We start from the raw sequence: 22,435 nt of genomic DNA on the forward strand, positions 1-22,435 counted from the left end.
AGAAGACGACTTTTATTTATGAAACATTGGAAGTTTGCAAAATATACAAGATGGGAGTTAAGCCCAGCTTAACTATTTCTAGGATTTTGTTTCTTACATTTTCGCTCACATTCTCCGTAGAGAAGTAGTTAATCTTCCTAGATCTTACTTCCTTATCTAGCTTGTCTTCAAAATCAATATACTTCCTAGTTTTATGCATAAAGGAAACCGAATCATAATTTACAAGGGAAAATTTGCATCCAAGGATGCTATTTTGAGACCTCCAAGAATGAACTTCAGGGTCTTCATCTCCTTTCAGAATCTTTATTAGAACTTGGCAGTCATTAATCATGCTAACATTTTGGAGCTTCAGTTCCTTCATCCACCTGATGGCCTCAATTCCAGCTTTTGTTTCAGCTTTTAAGGGGCAGGAGGCCCAGCCACATCCTGCACGACAATGCTTCCGATTGCCTGCAGTATCCAAAATTGAGATAGCGTATCCCATTGTGTAATCATCTTCAGAATAGGAGGCATCAAAACATATAAACCAATCATAGTCTTTTCCTGTGTCCAGCTGGTTATTTCTTAAAGACATCTTAGCACAATTATGAACCTGACTGGCTTTACTGTCACGACAAAAATTGAACTTTTGGTAGGAAGCTCTAATGCTATCAACTAACTTGTTTATATTTGGATAATTGTTATCAAACTTGACACTATACCTAAACTTCCAGATGGACCAGATAATGATGGTAATCAGATTATGCTTGCTATTCCTAAACTTCTCTTGGCTCATCAAGAGTTTAATTTTTTAAACTTATCTGGTTACCTTATTACTTTATCGGATAGTTATTTTAATCTCCTGGTTCTAGTTGGGATTGCCGGATCGGAAGAAACTTGGCGGCGCAGGTCACCGGTGAGTTCCAAACAAAAAGAGACTGGTCCTAATTGGGATTGCCTGATCGGAAGAAACTTGCCGAACCAGGTCAACGGTTAGTTCCAAACGAAAAGAGAAAGTTGACATTTAAGGACCCAAATGGGAACCAACATGGTCCACTTTTATGGAACCTTAAATGAAAAATAATCGTTTTAGATTCATTTCACTCACTAATGCTAACAAGCAAGACATTTCAGAACTTTAAACATTAGAAAGTAGATGTTTTCATAGTATGTCACCGCTTACTTGATGCTTAAAACTAACCGATTAAGCTAATTGATTTAGTAGTAGCATTTTAGCTGACTGCAAATATTATTTTTTTTTGTTTCTTTTTGGGAAAATATAATTTTTTATGACAAAATTCATATCGATTGTTTGGTTGGTAACCTAGCAACAAGCTGTGTTCCAACTCCCCTTTAAATAGCAATGTCTAGTCTATAAAAAAAAAAAACTTCCCATACCACAACTAGCATCATTGCTGATAAAACAATTCTTCAGACGCTTGAAGAATCTCAAAGTGTCCTCGCCAAGTTCTCCTAAGGTAGAGAAGGCTAGGACTCCAAGACCATACCCATGTGAAACAGAGAATTTTGATAAAATATTCCGTTTTATAGACCACCACTAGAATATTACCCCGATATTTATTTATTTATTTTTCTAAAGTGCCTTCATAATTAGTTTTTCCATCTAGAGTTAGTTAAGACTTAAGACTAGTATACTAGTCTGTAATTTACATATTTACCCTTTTACTTGTTGCACTTTGATCTTCTACATCATTTTCAAGTTCGTCGGGATCGGTTCAATATTTGCAGGTTCGTTACATCATTTTCCAAAATAGGTTTATCATTCCTAAGTGTCTTGGGGCTTTTGGTTGGTGGAGAATCGACTTTGTACAATATTTTCCAGGTTCGTCGAGCCTGGTTCGTTTTTAGGATCATCAAAATATTTATGCTCCCGTCAAGGAAGGAAATGTAGTTGAGGGGTAAATATGATTCTATAAATAGGTGAGGTAATTGCCATAGTGCACTTGACTGGATGGATGAAATTCAATCATGTCAAAGTTTGGATACTTTAGCAAAGTTAAAAATAACAGGGTTGGGATTCTCAAGAGTATCCGAAAACATGGGTACTTTATCAAAATCACTAGCTAGTAATTCTACGACTGATATTGCAACTAAACATTGTAAAAGGCATAAACTAACAAGATATATAGTAGATGGAATGGACATAATATTACTTTCCAAAGTGATTAAAAACTTACTTTGATGGTGCTCAAAAGCATGCATGCTAAAGTTGGGGAATTTAGATATATTATCAGTATTGTTTACGAAAACAAAAATCACAATGTTACAAACTTTAAGATTTCAGCTCCCTTGTTAACTAATAGATGAGATATAATTTGGGTAGCTAGTGCAACATCTTTCTATTGAACGTGTGATTGGGGGATATTGGAACTAATTGGGGATATAAATTACTTCCCCCAACTCATAATGTCTGCTAAGGGGTAATTTTTGGGTATGAAAAATACTAAAATACCCTTTGGTTAATTAAAAAACAGTATGAAAAGACTACAATACCCTTTCTACTAAAACTTAAAATCAAAAACCAAATCATTTATCCCCCATTCTCTCAAATCAGTTCCGGCACTAGGGTTAGGTTTTGATTTTTTTTTTCCTTCCATCTTCTTCTTCACCGTTCTTCAACCGTTCTTCATCGACGATTAATCGTCGATTCAAAATTTTCTTTGTCGATTAAGCTACCCGAATCATAACCATGCCTCCATTAAAGAAACCAAATGCCCAATCGAAGTCAAAATCGGTTGCTCAACAAAAATTAGAACAAAGGCTTGCTTTGATTGCTCAAGAGCAAGAGGAAGAAGAAAAAGAGAACTCGAACAATCAACCTCTCTTAAACATGGCTTCTGTGAGAAGGTAAGTGCTTCTGAACTAGTTTATAAGTGTTTTAATCGATTTAAGGCAGTGGGTTTAGGTTAGAATCGCGAACCCTAACTCAAACAGTTGAGTTTGAGTTAGTACCGGCATTGGATTTAGTATGAATACAATGTCAGTATTGGATTACGACATTCAACCTAGAATGAAGGCAATGCCGGTAGACTGTTACGGCGTTGAATTTGGTATGAAACCAATGCCGGTACTGATGCTAAAATCACCTGAAACTGAATGTTATATACCGGCATTGAAATTAGGTTGAATACTATGCCGGTAGTATGTTACGACATTGTTTTACATTTTATTCGGGTATGCCGGTAGTGCACTTTAAATATACAGGAACACCCTAGGAATTTGTTACATGTACCGGCATTGATTTTAGGTTGCATTCTGTGCCGGTACCTGGTTACAACATGGAGTTGAAATTTTACATGTGTGCCGGTAGTTCTCTTTTGGTATCCAGGAACTGTCTAGAATTCACCAGCCGGTATTTAGCTTTGGAAAACACTCCTTCCTGTATGTTTTTTTTATGTACCGGCATGGTAACGTTATAATTGAACAATGCCGGAGATGGTGCCGGCATACTCGTTATCAATGGTTTCACGCCTGTAGACTGTTCCGACGTGGTAGTTCGTTAACTTTCTATGCCGGTATTTTCAACCTCTTATAGCAGCTTTACCTGTGTATTTGGGATGCTTGTATGTTGTGCAAGTTTGCTTTCTTCTGTAGGTTGTTCAAAAAACTCTCCATGCTCGTAAAAATCATCATTCAAGGGTGTTGGTTCCACAAAAACTTGCAATTGTGAGTTGTTGTCTTCTAGCAGAAGATTGAGGATATGATCCTTGTTGTAGTTGAGCTATAGATTCAGCAGCAGCAATTCTCTCTTAACAATCATCCTCCATTTCCCCCCAAAAAAGTTCCCTCTCAAATATTTTTTCCCTCCTTCTACTCTCACATCACTCCAAATAAAAACACACACTAATCTTTTATCAAATAATCTTATGATTTTTCTAATTATAATTAAACACTAACCGTGATTAGTGTGGGGTAGATAGGTATTGCGTAAATTATTGAGATAAGGGGTGATCCTAAATTGATATTTTGATCCAGGTTTTGTTATTTTCCTCTATCCCAATTAGTTTCAATATTCCCGATCGCACGTGGTTTCTATAAACTCTAAAATATCCAACAGTTGGAAATGAGAAGACTTAAGAAGTCTTCTGAACTTTTATTATTCGAATTACTTTAATGGGAATGTATCTTGCTCCATACCGCAGAGTATTGTGAGAAGAGCTATTACTTTAAAAATTTTACTTCTCAAGTGTGTTGTTTTGGTATGTGATCCTTGCGGGTTTTGAGTCTTGTGACTTATATCACTGTAAAGCTATCCTAGTTTAATTGGGGGCCATGGTTTTTAATTGGGAGTCATGGAATTTTGTTTGTCCCCCAAATTTTTCAGGGGTGTAAAAATTGGAAGATGAATATACTATTTTATTCTTGATTAATATCTTTTTTCAAGTAACGACCCTCATTAACGACCCTTCACCGACATTAACGAAAGTTTAGGGTCGTCATATACATTATGATCAAAACAATAACGACTCTAAACTGTCATACACTAACGACTCTTTTTAGAGATTAACAAAAGTCTATAACGACATTTCTAAAACATTAACGACTGTTTAAGTCGTCAAATGTGTAACCAAAACAGTAACGACCCTTCCAAAGGGTCGTCAGGGAATTGATCATTTTTATGACGACCCAAAACTGTCGTACATTTCCGCCATTAATGAATCTTTGACAGTTTAGAGTCGTCACTTAAACAGTTTAAACATTAACGACCGTTGAGGGTCATCAATGAAAATTTTTAACGGAAAATGGATCATTTGTCCAAATATTTTTAAATCACGGTTTAAATGGACGAGTAAAAAATAGTTTGGGTGAAATGGCCAAAAAAAAATAGTCTTAAATTTAAAAAATAACAAGGATGAAACTGGATACATCCTGTGTAAATTAAAAATAAGAAAAAATATTTGAAAATGGGCACGATGAAACTGGTTACATCCTGCCTATTTTTACATTTTTGTCCATTTAAATAGTATCAAAATCTAACTTTCCATTTCACCCAGGAATTGTTGATTTTGGTCTTTTTAACCAATTTTGTGAATTTTTAATACCTTGACGATTTTTCATACTATCTGGGCAAAAAAAAAAGTTAGACTAAAAATTGCAGATAAAAAATCTGGAAAAAAAATTAAACTCTAATTAGGTAAGATTATCACTAATTAATTAAATTTTAACACTAATCATTTAGGGACATTTTAGCCATTTAAATTTTTTTTATAAGGGATGACCCAAATTAGGTTTTGTGTCCTTTTTTGTCTTCTAACGCGTGACCCCAATTAATTTGGCCCCCAATTAAACTAGGCTATAAAGCTTAAATAATACCAATATTTTTGAAGGATTCTAAAAATGTGGGGTATTCCTTTTCTTTCCATCCTCTCTGCCATAATTACCTGCATCTTTGATTGCGGGATAGACACGATATATGAACAGTTCCCATCCATCAGCATCCATCATATAAGTTAGGGACCCGACCCATGCAGTCAGTGAAAATGAAACAACTCGTTGGATGGTAGTTTTTGTTTCTCAGTCGATCTCAGACTCACACAAGATGTGGTTTTAAATCCCACTAATGGAATAGACACTACAAGAAAAGTGGCTTATAGTGACAATATTGTGTCACGAAAACCAATTTCTTCGTTACAAAAAAAAATTTAGCGGCACAAAAAAATTCGTCACCTATAACGAGTCGTTGAAAGTATTTTCTGACGTCCTTAAGAAATCATCACAGAATATTTTAATTAGCGACATAAGTCTTGTTGCCACCAAAACTCTCTTTTCGTGAGCAAATAAAATTGTCCGTGTTCAATGATTTTGTGATGAAGAATTTCGTCACTCTAGGTGGTTTTGGTGAGGAAAATATTTTTATCACCTAAAATAGTTTTAGGCGCGAAATTTGTTCATCTCAAAATATACTTATAGTAAAGAGACAAATTTGTCACATAAAATAGTTTTAACCGCGAAATTTGTTCGTCTCAAAATATACTTATATATCGTGAAGAAACAAATTCATCACCTAAATAGTTTTAGCCACGAAATTTTTTCTTCTCAGAAAAATAATAATTTAGTAGCGAATTAATTTTCGTCTCAAAATAAATCGGTAACAAAATTTAGCCATCTCTAAAAATATTTATAATGACCAATTACGATTTTTTATGTATGGTCATTTCAGTAACAAATATCATCTCCAAAATAAAAAATAAGTATACACAAATAAACATTTAAATAAATAAATAATATTATTTGAATAAAAAATAATTAGTAATTAAAATATATTGTATAAACAAGATCCAAACAAAAAAAGATTGATAAATAAACTCTACCAAGAGTACGTAGATGTGACTTGTGGTGCAGCATTCAACTTTCAGTTCCATTCGCGGTAGTGTTGGTTAGTCCGAGAGTACGTATTATCATATTCAACATGTTTTTTATGACCTTTTCGCTATCTTTTTTCAACTTTCTGATAACCTCAATCTGGACGCATATTTACTCTATAAAAAGAATAATTAGTAAGTGCACCAAATGTCAAACCAGTAGGTTAATCATCATTGACCAACCTCATTTCAAGAGGTATCAAACACTGATCACAGAAAACTTTGCCGCTCTATCTCTTAAAAAAAATCATAACCCACCATCAAGATATTCAAGAAGAAACAGTTGCCTGGTTTATCCCACCTGCAACTTTCCCATTCCCATTCTGCTCCACTGGCTGGTAGCCTTCGCCACGTCCTTCAGATGGACCACGTCGTGCTGAATAGTCGCCACGGTTTCCAAAATCACTTCTTGGTAGGGGTGTAAATATTACCCGAAAAAACTCAGCCTGCCCGTACCCGCCCAAGCCCGCCTGTACCTGAAATTGCCCAAAACCTGTTATGGCCCGTTGCGGGCTACCCGGCCTGGCCTGGATTAATTTATTGGGCGGTCTCGGGCTTTGCGATTAATTATGATGCCGGCCTGGTGCCCGACCTGAAAGACTTCTATGTGCCACTAATCATTTAATATCCCCTTAAAAAGACTTAAAAGTTACAATTTTATAATTGTCAATTTTGTGTCAAGAAAAATAAAATATATAATTGTTTTTACTTATAATTAACCTTTTCAAAATATTAATGGTAATATATTTTCTTATTAGAAAGTTTATTGTACTCTAATTAATTATTTATTATAGGCTAAAATTAAAAATTTGTCAGTGTAATTTAAATATAAAATAATACTATCACTTACGATATGTGATGTTGGAAAGGAAAGGATATTTTATTTAATACCGTTCATTTGAAAATTTAAACTTAAAAAAAAAAATCAAAATAGTGGCCTGTCCGGCCAATCTGGCCTGCCCGTATAAAAAGCGGGCTTTGGACGGTCTTTGGGTAGCAAATTATCTACTTGTACCCGGCCTGTCCGGCCTGAATTTATTTACGGGCTCACAAATATTAAGCTTGGCCTGCCCGGCCTGTCTTAGTTTTTGGGTTGGACGGCCCGGCCTACCCGAATTTACACCCCTACTTCTTGGGTATCCTCGTCCGCCACTGAAATTGCCACGACCGCCCATGAAATCATTATTTCTGAACCCACCCCTTCCACTGAAATTGCCACAGCCTCTGCCACCAACTACAATAACAAGATGTAGGGGTATTGGTTGAATACTACAATGTAAGATAGTTTTTCACAAAAGCTAACCCCACGTATATAGACAAAAAAACTGCTGAATTAGTTCACTTGCCTCTTGTTGTGGTTCTCTTTTCCTCAATATAAACTTGGCGGCTCGCAATAGTGACCGACCCAGCCTGAATAAACAGAATAATCAGTTCTTGAATAAACAACAAAGACATGTGTTTAACTGAAAAATTAAGCAGTGAATAAAAAAATGAAGACATGTGTTTGACGTGAAAATTAAACAGAATCCAAGCAGAAGTGCTATTGCTTGTTTCCACCTATAGCTACAGTAAATGGAACATTTAATAGTAGCATAATCCTGTATATGCGCCTCAAGAAGACAAAACTGATAAGTAAATGTTTTCAATTGTTCTACCTGGCCCAAGGATCTTGAGAACAACTTATTGTTGATTTGTTATTTGTGGACAGCCTACCATGGCTTGCCAAATCAACAATCAGATTTACACCATAAGGAAAATAAAGAAAGCAAAGGTGCATTCCTGCAAGGAAACAGTTCACCTAACCTCACTTTTTTTCCTATCAAATAAGATCATTTTAAGAATTTCGTTTGAGATTTTAGTATACAAAAACCAACTAAGAAAAGAAAGTCATCTCGTCTGTTGACCTAAAAGATATATAGTCATGATGTACTTTTTAAGGCAACCTAACGTATACAGCATGAAAGTGGACCAGGTGCAATCATCTGTGCAAAGAGAGTTAGTTCCACAAACTCATATTGCTGTACCAGTTAATTGACTAGTGAAAAAAGATAAGTATTGTTATTCCAGCATAGGAATAGAGGTAAAATACAATAACCATCCAAAGCAGAACATACAGTTTGGGGTCCCACTCTAATTTACAGCCCTCAAGTGCATGTTCATAACAAATAATTGGTGCCCGTGATTTATTTTCATAGGTGAAACTGATGTACAACAAACACAAAGAAAACAGTCATCTTCGATTAAAGTACGAAGTTTCGCAGAGTTTAATAGCAACGGCAAGGTGAAACTTAGCTTATATAAAGACAACTCTCTTTATTGATGTTTAGAAAATCTCTCAAAACTAAACACAAGCTCTAATCTTGCTCATATGATCAACCACAACTTTGGTGTTCATATATATAGAACTATGAATTCCTTTTCCTAGTCCTATTACCTTATTACATGTCTTTCCTTATCTTAGAACTAGTTAGCTCCTAATTCTTAGACCTTCATGTATTTCCTATTCTTATCCTAACCAACTTGTTAGTGAATTCTATGTTGAAGATTATCCAACATTCTCCCCGTTAAGCTTCAACCTTACCCGTGACATATCTTGTACTCCAATCAGTTGTCTCATTTCTTCAAACTTGATCCGAGCTAATACCTTTGTCAATATATCTGCTTTCTGCTCAGTTCCTGGTATGTGTTCAACGTTGATGATCTCCTTCTCGACACATTCTCGTATGAAATGATACCTTTTGTGAATGTGTTTCGTCTTCCCATGAAACACTGGATTTTTAGTGAGTGCAATTGCAGACTTATTATCAATCTTGATGAGAACTTTTTCAGGTTCCCTTCCTTTGATTTCACCCAACAGTTCTTGAAGCCATATTGATTGTTTAGCTGCTTCTGTTGTGGCCATAAACTCAGCTTCACAGGATGAGAGGGCTACAATGTCTTTCTTCTGTGAACACCATGTAATAGGTGCTTCTCCTAGATAAAATATATGACCAGTTGTACCTTTTCCATCATCTTGGTCAATATTATGACTGCTGTCACTATACCCAACAATTTCTTTTGATCCTCCTCGACCATACTTCAATCCACAGCTGATTGTTCCTCTTAGATATCTCAATATCTGCTTTATTACATCACCATGAGACTTGCGTGGACTTTGCATATAACGACTAGCTACTCCCACTGAGAAAGCCAAGTCTGGTCTTGTGTGTAACAAGTACCTAAGACACCCAACATTTCTTCTATAACACGTTGAATCAATCTCTGCTTCTTCTTGTGCCTTTGAAAATTTAAGTCCAAACTCCATTGATATCTTAGTTGGATTACAAGTTTCAAGTCCTGCTTCTTTCAGAATTCTCCTTGCATAAGCTTTTTGTTTAATCTGAATCCCATCTACTCCTTGATGGACTTCTATGCCAAGGTAATAAGTGAGTTTTCCGAGGTCTGACATCTCAAACTTTGATGACATTTCTCTCTTGAACTCATTGATCACCTTAAGGGAGTTGCCAGTCAAAAATAGATCATCTACATAGACTGCAATCACAAGAAGTGTTCCCTTTTCTTCTCTTCTGTATACTGATATTTCTTTAGAGCACTTAACAAATCGGATTTCTCTTAAGATTTGATCTAACTTTGTATTCCAGGCTCGAGGAGATTGTCTTAGACCATATAGAGCTTTTGATAACTTATAAACCTTATGCTCTTGTCCTTTTACTTCAAAACCTTCTGGTTGTTCAACATACACATCTTCTCGCAATTCACCATGTAAGAATGCTGTTTTAAAGTCTAAGTGGTGAATTTCCCATGAGTTTGATGCTGCTTCTGCTATTAAGAGACGAATTGTCCCTAGTCTAGCAACTGGTGCGAAAACTTCATCAAAGTCTATGCCTGATTCTTGAACGTATCCCTTAGCTACAAGTCTTGCCTTATATTTGTTGACAGTACCATCAGCATTCCGTTTTATTTTGAAGATCCACTTAAGACCAATCACTTTTACCCCACCTGGCTTATCAACTAGAAACCAAGTCTTGTTTCTGTTGATTGAAATAATTTCTTCTCTACATGCTTGTGTCCATTTAGTCGAGACCTTTGCTTCCTGAAAATTCCTTGGTTCATCATTAACAGAAAGTAGCATAATCTCACATTCTTCTGCAGCTTGAAGAACATAATCCTCCAGGTACTGTGGCTTTTGTATCTGTCTTGTTGATTTTCGCAGTGGAATGGGTTGAGTTATTTCATCGATCTCTTCTTCTTCTTCTTCTACTTCTTCGTTATTCTCAGTGTTTTCATTATTCTCTTCTTCTTCTTGATTAACATCATTGTTTCCATTGGTATTGATGATTATGGGTCCTTTGCCTTCATCAATTACTTGACCCCATCTCATGTGAAACATTCCTGGATCCCTACTTGATCCATCATTAGTTTCTTCCCAGTTCCAGTTTGTTTTTTCATCGAATACCACATCTCGACTCACTATTACTCTTTTCGTTGTTGGATTGAATAATCTGTAAGCTTTGGATCCAGGCTCAATTCCTAGATGCACAAGAGTCTGAGATCGATTATCCAGTTTCTTAAGAGTTGCAGAATCAACTTTTGCGTATGCTTTGCAACCAAACACTCTTAAATGATCTATGTTTGGTTTTCTCTTTCGCAAACTTTCATATGGAGTCATGTCTTTCAGAGCTTTCGTAGGTATCCTGTTTATTAGGTATGTGGAGTGTCGTACAGCTTCTCCCCATAGATAATTAGGTACCTGCATAGCCTTTAAATAACTTCTTGTCATATCCATTAGAGTCCTGTTTCTCCTCTCCACCACTCCGTTTTGTTGTGGTGTATATGGTGCAATAGGACCACATAAATCAGCTTGAAGAAGCTCTAATGTCTTTGAGGCTCTGACTGTTGTTGCTTTTGGAAAACCTTGACGCGTTTGTTTCCCAACTAAACATGATTCACAGATCCTTGATTCATCGTTTATCTATGGTAGCCCTCGAACCATCTTGTTCTGAGACATAGTTTTTAAGGTTCTGAAACTTATGTGTCCTAACCTTGCATGCCAGTTCCATGTCTGATCTTCCAGTCTCATATTCAGACACAATGACCTTCCAATCATGAGACTTATCTTGTAGAGTCTATTCTGTGAGCGTGAAACTCTAACTAAAAGTCTTCCACTTGGGTCATGAACTGTTAGATAATCTTGTCGCATTCTAACATCACATCCAACTTCTGTAGCTTGTCCTAAACTTAGAATGTTGCTTTGTAAGTTTGGGATGAAGTAGATGTTTGTGACAAGCTTTTGTTCTCTCTGAAATAGAATTGATCCTTTCCCTTCAATTTCTACAGAAGATCCATCCCCAAACTTCACTTGTCCTTTGATTTTCTCATTGAGTTCAGAAAAGTAGTGTCTCTTACCAGTCATGTGATTGCTGGCTCCATTATCTAAATACCAGATTCCTTCTTCTACATCCTTTGATTCGTAGTTCTTTGGTATTAGTTTCCCTTCGTTTAAGAATAAAACTTCGTGCAGAAAAGAGCTGTATCTGCTTCCCTTGTTTCATTCTTGTTTGCTTCTTCCATCTTTTGTATTCTTTTAGGGAATACAGAGGAGAAGTGTCCTGGTTTATCACATCTGTAACAAATAATGTTTGATCTATCCTTATTTTCTTTCCCCTGGTTTTGATCATTCTGACTTGTTGTTCTATCTTGTGAGTTAAACCTTCCTCCCCTTCCTTGGTCTCTGTTTACTCTACCACCTCTTCCACGACCTCTTCCTCTTGTCGCAGAGTTTTGTTGGTAAGAGTTTGTGTACAAGAGTTTTCCTTGAGTTTCTCCATTGTTTTCTTCATCAAGGATTCTCTCTTCATATGCTTTCAATCTTCCAATTATATCTTCATAGCTAGTCTTCTTTAAATCTAAGACTTGTTCGAGAGAGGCTATGATATGAATATACTTGGATCTTGGTAAACTATTGAGAAACTTCTTTACCAGTTTATCTTCATCAATGGATTGTCCAAGTGACTCAGCTTTTGAGGCTATATCTGATAGCTTTCCTGCAAAGCTATCAATAGTATCAGTGTCTTTCATCTTCACTCTTTCAAATTCAGACATTAAGGTTTGCAGACGGGCTTCTTTAACTCGATCAGCTCCGAGATTACGTGCCTTTATTGCATCCCAATTTTTTTTTGAAGTTTCCTGTTCACCAACTTGTAGAACAAGACATTCTGGTATTTCTTGAAAGAGTAATCCAATGGCAACATTTTTTTTTTCTGGGTCCAATGTACCAGGATCAATTGTTTCCCAAACTTTGTAGATTTTCATCAGTACCTTCATTCTCATGGCCCATACTGTGTAGTTTGTGGTGTTGAGGATTGGAACTTGTATTGATGGTGGCGTGAACTGTTTTGCACCCACAATGGTGGTTTCGTTTTCCATGGCTCAGAAACAAGCTCTGATACCAATTAATGGCAACTGCAAGATGAAACTTAGCTTATATAAAGACAACTCTCTTTATTGATGTTTATAAAATCTCTCAAAACTAAAACCAAGATCTAATCTTGCTCATATGATCAACCACAACTTTGGTGTTCATATATATATAGAACTATGAATTCCTTTTCCTAGTCCTATTACCTTATTACATGTCTTTCCTTATCTTAGAACTAGCTAGCTCCTAATTCTTAGACCTTCATGTATTTCCTATTCTTATCCGAACCAACTTGTTAGTGATTTCTATGTTGAAGATTATCCAACAAAGTTCTTACCTTCACTGCGTTTTGCATGGAACTCAACAGTTCAAATTCGACAAAGCCAAAGCAGAATCCCTGATGCAAATAGATCAGGTATGAGTTAAATTTGATCAAAGAAACCGATAATTTTACATCAAATGGGAAGCATGAACAAAACAAAACTTGTTACTCCTGACTTGAACAGTATACAGAAATGTGAAGTTACCAAATGGGAAAAGTAATACTAAAAAGTAACATTGTTTTGTTCACAATTTACATCAATAGCTAACGTTACCAACTCAATTAAATAACACTAACTAAGTCTCAGCTGGCACACAGAAATGTGAAGGAACTACAACAAAGACCCATTTATTAGTTTTCAATTTTTCAAACAACCTGTGTGTGGAAAACCCACTTTGTATTAGCTGCAGTAAAAACGCCGAAAAAGGATCAAAAACTACCAATCTAACTGTGCTGGTGAATGAAGTAAAAGTCCAAAAAGAAGATAAAAACAACTTTGGGTTCGATAAAACAATTCAACAAACAATTAACCTACTGAAATTAGTGAAAGTTGATTGAAATAACTTTGGGTTCAATAGCACAAATAATCAAACACTTAACCTACAGAAATGCATAAAGAGTATACTTATAGTGATTGAGCATTGCAGTGATTACTTGAGATTTTAACTTTGGGTAAAGGAATACAATTAAACAACATAATACAAAGGGAACTCAAAGTCGCAGAACAAACCTTAAGTTAGAGTTCTGAAAATCCTTGAAGTTAGGATAACCAAGGGATAGAATCATCCTGGAAAACAAAGAATTACAAAATTAGGGCTTTGATTTAACATATGAAATTGAAAGTAATGTGATATCTAGAGAGAAAATACCTTCAGTCAGTATTATGAGCAAAACTTATAACTTTGGGACTTTATTTATAGTAGAGAAAATGGAAGATCAAGCGGGGAAAAATCCCTCCCAGCATTTTTTCCTTTTGATTCACATGGCGCAAAATTTTTTTGAAGATTACCCAAAATCGAAATGGTTCCTTAACTTGTTTTTCTCTGATTTTGAGATAAAATTAGGGTTTTTCTGGTTATCCATATCTTCTTTCCAAATAAGTGAATATTCCATAAGTGAATATCTTCTCCTCATAAATTGAAAATAAGTAAATATCTTCTCCTCATAAATCGAAAATCCCCATCCAAGGTAATTGTCAACAAGGAAAATTTTCACCATTTGATCTGCTCATCTACCCAAGAATCAACCGTTCATCCCTCGAAAAAATATTCTGAAAATCTTTGAAAAAGAAATTCAGCTCAATCAAATCCTGATTTTTAGTCGAATCCAGTTTAGCTATCTCTATATTTTAGGTAATCATAACGATAAAGAAGAATTTTTTCTGTTTCTGATGGAAGAACGAACGGAGAAAAAATTTTCTGGCAAATATCGATGGAAACTAAGAGATCTCTCCAGCATATACTAAAGAGCGATAAAAATGTGTAGCTTAGTGTAATATAACAAAACTACTCTTTCGTTACGAGCCGTACAAACGTAAAAGAGACACAAGTAAAGCTTTGATATCGTTGACCATATAAGGCGTATCGAAAATCCATTATAACGAAACTATATCGTAATAAAAGTAATATTTATGCATCACCATGTACCAAATTAAAGTACAACATTATCCCAGATTCAATAGCAACTTGCCAAATGTTATACAAAAAAATTCAAAAACATGTTTTGTACGTGTCTAGTGTAAAAACCTTTTGCTGTAGATATTCAAACTCGGAGTAGATTGGAACTAAAATATGAGTTAGGGCGTTTTCAAGTAGATGACCAAACTCGGAGGTCAAACCCCGCCTGACATTTTACCCAGGATTCGCAAAGACGATAATGTTGGAATAATATTATCATCAGTCATGCAAGAAGATATTGTTGGAGTACGTGAACTCCATAGAGATGATATGGAGGCGGAGTTGGTAGATGCAGATATCGTACATGCAGATGACGATGATAATGATGATGTGGATGATGTTGATGTTGAGGAAGAAGATGAAATTTTGGTTTATTATAATGACTCGGAAGTGGACGAGGAAGATATTGTGCCAGTTGACGATGATTAAAATTTAGAATATTAGTTATTTGCACTTTATTTACTTAAGGTTAATAGTAATTTTGAATGAAAAGACATTGTACCAGTTGACGATGATTCAGATTTAGAATATCAGTTATTTGCACTTTATTTACTTAAGTTTAATAATAACTTTTTTATCTTTCAATGATTTCACAATGGTTGGATTTCATATATATTTAAGTTGTTAGTTGGATTTCAACATTTTTCTTTGTCTCAAGTTCAATTTCTATCTTGGCTTTCCTTCACAGGTTTGTTCATATATATTTCTTTGTAATTTATCTTATTTTTCTACGGTTTGGGAGTTTACGATTTAATCCAAACTATTGGTGATCTTACCAATTTTTTACTATTCATCTTGAACTGACAAAACAAGAAATTGTTTTCTAGGAAAAGGAACGATGGTTGCATCCGACACACCGTTGAGTAGTGTAAATGTGGTAGTACTCCAATACTAGTTCTATAGAGCATTTTTTTATTCTTTTTCTCGACCATTCTTTTAAATATATTCCCCTTAAATGTCGTGAACAAATTACGACTTGTATATTTATCCTTATAAAAAAATTACTTCGACAAGTAAATTGATTTTCTCTAATTTATGAGTTATTGTTAAATATTATGTTTTACATGGTAAAATATATTCTTACCAAAAACTTATTCTTTAGCAGCTATGTATTCTTTTGTCACCATAAAGAATTCTTTGTGACAACATTTCAGTAATCACTGAAATCACAAACTGTTGTGAAGTTATAGTGTCACCGAAAATGACTAAAGTGACAGAACCTAGTTCGTTGCAAATGTTCTTACTTGTGACGATTAAAAGTTGTTACTATATAAATATTTGCAACCAAACAAGTTGACGGTCACTAAAAATAAATATGGTGTCAAACATTTAGTTTCATCACTATAATATTAGTTAGTGACGAATTAATTTGGTCAGCATAAACTTTTCTTTTTTAAACGTAATTTATAGATTATCACCAAAAAGATTTTATATCAATTTGTTTTGCATCATCACAATAGACCTAAATGGTGACAAACACATATAATCACAAAAAATTTATTAGTGACCAGACATTATTTCGTCTCTAAATGAAGTCACTAAAAATTTATGAGTGACGAAATCCGAGTCCCATCGCGGAAAACCTAACAACAGTGACAATAATTATTTTGGTCACAATAATTAAGCTTCAACAATGAAATATTCTTCGCCGCAAGAACTATGATCACCAAAGCCATGTTTTCTTGCAGTGAGATAATGAAGAGAGTATCGGAATTGAGGAGATGATGATCAGATAAACAGTACTTTTGGAGTTCTGGAAGATGTAAAATCATAGTCCACCATGTGCAGCAGCCCTAAATAGTCCACTGCAAACGACAAATCCCGACAATCATCCCCTTTTCGAACTTCTCTCTCATTATTCAACAGTGACAACTGAGTCCAGCAGCTAATAGTAGTACTGTACACAAAATTGCTCTTCTTTCATGACTTTAATGCCAACCTTTTTTCCACTTTAATCAACTGCAGCTTAATTTCCAATCTAGCCAGTACTGAAATTAACTTCTCAAAATTGAGTTATAAGTACGTACGGATGAAGATGCATTGTCCAGTAAATTTTGAATCCGTATACATAATATATATTAATTATAATGACAATAGACAATAGTAGTAGTGCAGGAAAAGCTAAAAAATAGAAAGATCATGAAAATAAGTAATGCAGGAGAAACTGAAAAAAAGAAAGTAGATTGTGAAAATAATAAAGAGTACTACGAGAGATAGTGGATGATGCTGTTACATCATTATCACCGGCGTCATCGATGGTGTGATAAGATCGTATACAAATATTCAGGGAGTAAGACAGGACGAGAGCCGTTCAAGTTCAACTTAAAAAACCATAACCAAAAATCTTGATCCAAGCTGTGTGGTTCAAGGGAAATAATGAGGCACACCTTGAACCAAGAAAGAAGTGCTAAATGAACTAGCACAATTTATTTTTTTAGTTTTTCGGTAAATCATTTTGCATAAATGAATCTCCGCCATTGATATTTTTAGTGGCTTGCCCACTATTGTAAATCAACGGAAATTGGGTCAATTGTCCAAATGTTTTTAAAACATGATTCTAATGGACGAGTAAAAATTAGTATGGGTGAAATGGACATCAAAAAAAAAATAGCAAAGATGAATCTGGATTCATCCTGACTTAAACTTAAAAAATATTAAGCGTTAAACTAGATGCATCATGGCTTAAGTTGAAATAGGATAACCAACAACCCTACATAACCAAGTAACCAACTACTACTATGTGTATTTTTTTATTGAAGGAACATGGGGCTACACAGAGCCCCTAGACAAATTATATCAATAAACTGTCAACAAGTGACATAAATTCATACATCATCAACAAAGAATAGTAGAAAATACATTTAATGAGAGCCCCTAATTCAAAAGATCTAAGATGCATTAAAAGTATAGAATGCATATTCAAATTGAAATCAGATGTTTTCTGAGGAATGGTTTTTGGAACTCTTTCCAACCATTTGGATAACTTCTTCAAATCTTGATATTCCCATAGCAAGGAGTAATAAGCACATAACATCATAATCACGATTAAAACCGGTAGCCATGGATCTTGTATCGAGTTGCAGAGATCGACGTCACACCGGAGGAGATCGTCGTTAATGATATACATGAATATACCATCACATGTTAACAAAGTGCCATTAAGGCTATTATATTCTTCATAATAACAATAGTCAGCCATTAGAAGACGATCAGGAGAAATATATACAAAACCTGATTCTAAAATCCCTGTAGAACAAGGATAAGTTTTATTGAAAGCATAAAAACCTAATTTAAGTGTTACCCAAATCTACCCCAATTAATATTAAAGTAAATCTAGGCAACAAATAATAATCTAATAAAAGTTTTGTCAAAGGAATGAAGAAGAAGAAGAAGAGGTAATTTGATTTTTTTGGGATATTCAGTTATGCAGAGCAATAGGAGAGGAATAGGTTCCGGGTCCTCCCCACTTAACAATGACGAGGAGTCTATGTGGATTTAACATATAATCATTTTTTCTTTTTTGTACGAATTTTTTACCAGGAAGAAACTTATCCAACCTCATATTACCAGCAAACACATAAAAAATCCTATAGTTTTTTTTTTTTTAAAGAGAAAGGTTAAATGAACTCCTATAGTAGTTGGTTTTTTCCTTTTAAGGTATACACTGTACAGAAACTCTAAATCTGACGTAGTCTAGGATGACCATAGTCATTGCTCTCAGAATTCCACATTGAAACACGTTCAACCGTAATCAATTATATACTCCCTCCGTCCCTAATCAGATGACCTATTTGGTTTTAAGTTTTGTCCCATAATTAGATGATCTATTTTTGTTACTATAAGAAATATGTATAATTTGATAGTTATGTTTATATTCGTTACATAAGTGTTTTAAAATGCTTTTCAATGATATAAAGTTTACGAAAAATCGTGATATAGTTTAAGAGATAAATCATTTCTAAATTTTACTAACATCCTTGTCTTAAAAATTGTACAAACTACAACTAGGTCATCTAATTAGGGGCGGAAGGAGTAGGTAGCTATGGAAAATATTATTACTCAGCATAAATGAATACTCTTAATAGACGTATATATTGTATACGGAAAATGGGTCATTTGTCCAAATATTTTTAAATCACGGTTCAAATGGACGAGTAAAAAATAGTTTGGGTGAAATGGCCAAAAAAAAAAGTAGTAAGGATGAAACTGGTTTCATCCTAGCTTAAATTTAAAAAATAGCAAGGATGAAACTGGATACATCCTGTGTAAATTAAAAATAAGAAAAAACATTTGAAAATGGGCACGATGAAACTGGTTACATCCTGCCTATTTTTACATTTTTATCCATTTAAACAGTATCAAAATCTAACTGTTCATTTCACCCAGAAATTGTTGATTTTGGTCTTTTTAACCAATTTTGTGCATTGTATAATCTCATAAGATTGATATCGAGTTTGTTATATTGACAATGTCTAAATACCTCTCTAAATTAGTAAGCAGCATTTGATGGTTTTAAAACTATTAATTTAAAGAAGTCACATATTGAATGTGGTTTCGGTACTTGGAAGGATATATATGTTGTTTACCTAGAGTTTATTCAAGTACATCTGCCTAAATTCATCGTTCCTTTTTTTTTTTTTTTTCGCTCAATCAACATATTTCAGTTCATTTAAATCAATATATAAGATAATTATGCTCCTAATACAATTAAAGATACCAATTACAAATATATCGCAAAGAGAAAGAATCATAAACCGTAAAGATACCCAATTTTTATTTATGTAGTAGGGAAGAATGATGCTATTATCCGGAATCAGTTCCGACCATTTAATCTGATTTTTTCTTCTTCGAAAAAAAATGCTCCTAGAAGAAACAAAAACTTAGTTAAAAAGATCAAAATCAATAATTCTAGGTGAAAAGGACATTTAGATTTTGATACTGTTTAAATGGACAAAAATGTAAAAATAGCAAGGATGTAAACAGTTTCATCCTACCCATTTTCAAATATTTTTTTTATTTTTTATTTACATCAGGATGCATCCAGTTTCATCCTTGCTATTTTTTAAGTTTAAGTCAGGATGAATCCAGTTTCATCCCTGCTATTTTTTGGTGTCGATTTCACCCATACTAATTTTTACTCGTCCATTTGAACCATGTTTTAAAAATATTTGGACAAATGACCCATTTTCGTAAAAGAAAGGAGTACTTTGCCCGTAATCTTGTATAATCAAATGAACCCGGATGCCCTAAATCTCTTGGATTAAAGAAAGATTCAAAGCGACATCATGTTAAATGATTGATGTTTTTGAATCGAGAATAGCAAGCCACGATCCAACCATGAAGATTTAAAGAAATCGGCCGAAAGCGAAGAGACAATCGCCCAAAATGGCGAAAAAAATCAACCCAAATGGGGAAAAATATGAATCCATCATTCCTATAGGTCTATTCTTGATCAACGATGCGGTTTCATTATTATTAATTACGTTACGGGGAAAATGCAATCCCAAATTTTGGTTAGTGTAAGCAATTTATAATTTTTCTTTTAAATAATTTTTATCTATATAAAATAGAAGACCCCCTTATATTGCTATTCCCACACTATCTCATACATTAAAATCCTTTTTTTCCCCTAAGCAAAACCCATGAGGGTGGTTTTATTAATTAAAGAAAAACAAAAACGAGGGAGCGTGAGACACCTCCAAGAAAAAAGAGAAAATACATCAAGAAAAGATAAAAATTCTTGAATATAGGAAAGTTATATATCAAGATATATAAAACTTTTTTGGAATGAGAAAATATACTAGACCAACATTATAGAGCCGCACCAAAATGTGTGCACAAATATAACAATACGAGTTGAAATTTGTAGTCTAGTTAATTGAATAACCATACAAATCTAGATTAGCGCTTTAGACATCAACTACGCCTTACGGTAGTCGTCATAAAGCGTTACCTAGTAGTATGTATTGAGAGAACGCTGTAACTAAATTTCCAATTTTCATAGAAAATCGGCAAACCGATCTACCTGTAAAATCTGAACCATTTTGGTGTTGAGCAGAAAAAATAAAAGAAAAGAAAAAAACAAATGAATCCTTTTGGTATGTTATAAGGATTTGATAACAAAACACCAAACGCATCCCCCTCCAATTTTCAAAATACTATCCTAAAAAAATAAAATTACGGTGAAAAGTCATTGACAATGTAGCTTTTAAGTCAGTACCTGCTCAGATCAGACCCGAGCATAAGAAAATGGCGGTTAGGATTATTTTATTTATCTTTATATAAAAGTGACGGTTATGAAAACTTGTAGCTAATATTTTAGGGATTCCTATAAAATTCAGTGCATTCCAAGACATATAACATCCATATATTATTGAATATAGTAGAAAAAAGATCGATAAGTTTAGTTTGTTCGTTATCGGGGAAATTTTCCTTTTATCCCTATTTACTATTACTTGTATGCTGATAGTTATAGGAAAAACACCACTGAATGAACATGAACTGCTGATCGGTCATATGTTGTAGGGCATCTGGATACATACGGAGTAATTACCTATCATTCGGCTTTAAATGTTGCAATATCCATCATCAGAGAAGTGTGAATAATAGAAAATGACACTGCACTGCAAACCCAGCTGTTGGTTTCTGATCAAACCTAATTGTTAACCACAGTACTCTAGATCTAACACCTAGCTAGGACCTAGCTTCCTTTTTCTCTTTCCTTTTGCAGCCATGGCTTCTTCCTTTCCAGATTTCCATTTTAATGCCGAATATTACACCTTCAATCATACATATATATCAAATTATGCGTAAACAAGAGGAATACATAATATTAATAAAAACCAATACAACAGAACCCTAATATGTACTACTACAGTAATTTTAATTATCATCTTCGTAATGTTTACTGTTATTACCTCGACGATCCAAGTCGAAGTTCTAGATCCAATTCTTCAACAAATTCCATGTTATCATTGTTGTGGTTGCACTTTATCTGATGATATTTGGAGTTCTTATTCTTGTAGTCGTCATTGTTGTCACCATCTTCATTTTCATGACTGTTAATCAATGTCAAAGACTCTCCAATTTGGTCTGTAACCCTAGGAAAACTAATTGTGGGTGGACAAATAGACGAAGTTGCTGATGTTGTCGGTGATATAAAAGTATCTTGTGTAGGATAATTTGACACTGATAGTAAAGGAGAAGGAGAAATCTCAGCAGTACTACTACTACATCCATTAACGAATGTTGCTTTAAATATATCAACAGCAGTAGTACTGCTATGACTAATATTATTATCATTACTTGCTAATGATAAAGGATAGAAAACACACAAACCACCGTTGTTGGCAGCGGCGAGAAATGTTTCAGTTGGAAATATAAGAGTTGATACTGCTGCTGCTGATGTAGTAGTAACTGAACATGGATAAGATGGTGAGATAGTTCGCGGCGGAGATTGCCTAAGTCTTGCACGGTCACGACGGTGTACGTTCATATGACCTCCGAGTGCTTGGGCCGACCTAAATTCACGACGGCAAAACGTACAAGTGTAAGACCGAGGAGGCCACGTTGTGCCCATATTAGTATCTTCTGCAAATGCCCGAACTTCCCATGAATCATCATCACTGTTGGATATCCCAGTAATATTATTCCACAT

General features: G+C 34.5%; 1 protein-coding gene across 1 annotated transcript; it reads right to left on the reverse strand.

Moving 5' to 3' along the window:
• Window positions 1-21,260: 21,260 nt before the first annotated feature.
• Window positions 21,261-22,435, reverse strand: LOC113325224. Its single transcript, XM_026573434.1, has 2 exons — window positions 21,696-22,435; window positions 21,261-21,557 (listed from the first exon to the last, which is right to left on the reverse strand). The coding sequence occupies exons 1-2, from the start codon at window positions 22,433-22,435 to the stop codon at window positions 21,539-21,541; spliced, it is 759 nt and encodes a 252-aa protein (XP_026429219.1). The 3' UTR covers window positions 21,261-21,538.

This window comes from Papaver somniferum, chromosome 11 (assembly GCF_003573695.1).
Source record: "Papaver somniferum cultivar HN1 chromosome 11, ASM357369v1, whole genome shotgun sequence".
NCBI classification, from domain to species: Eukaryota; Viridiplantae; Streptophyta; class Magnoliopsida; order Ranunculales; family Papaveraceae; genus Papaver; species Papaver somniferum.

Excerpts from the sequence above, each read along its gene's own strand:
- LOC113325224 (XM_026573434.1), bottom strand. The coding sequence starts at position 22,435 with ATGTGGAATAATATTACTGGGATATCCAACAGTGATGATGATTCATGG.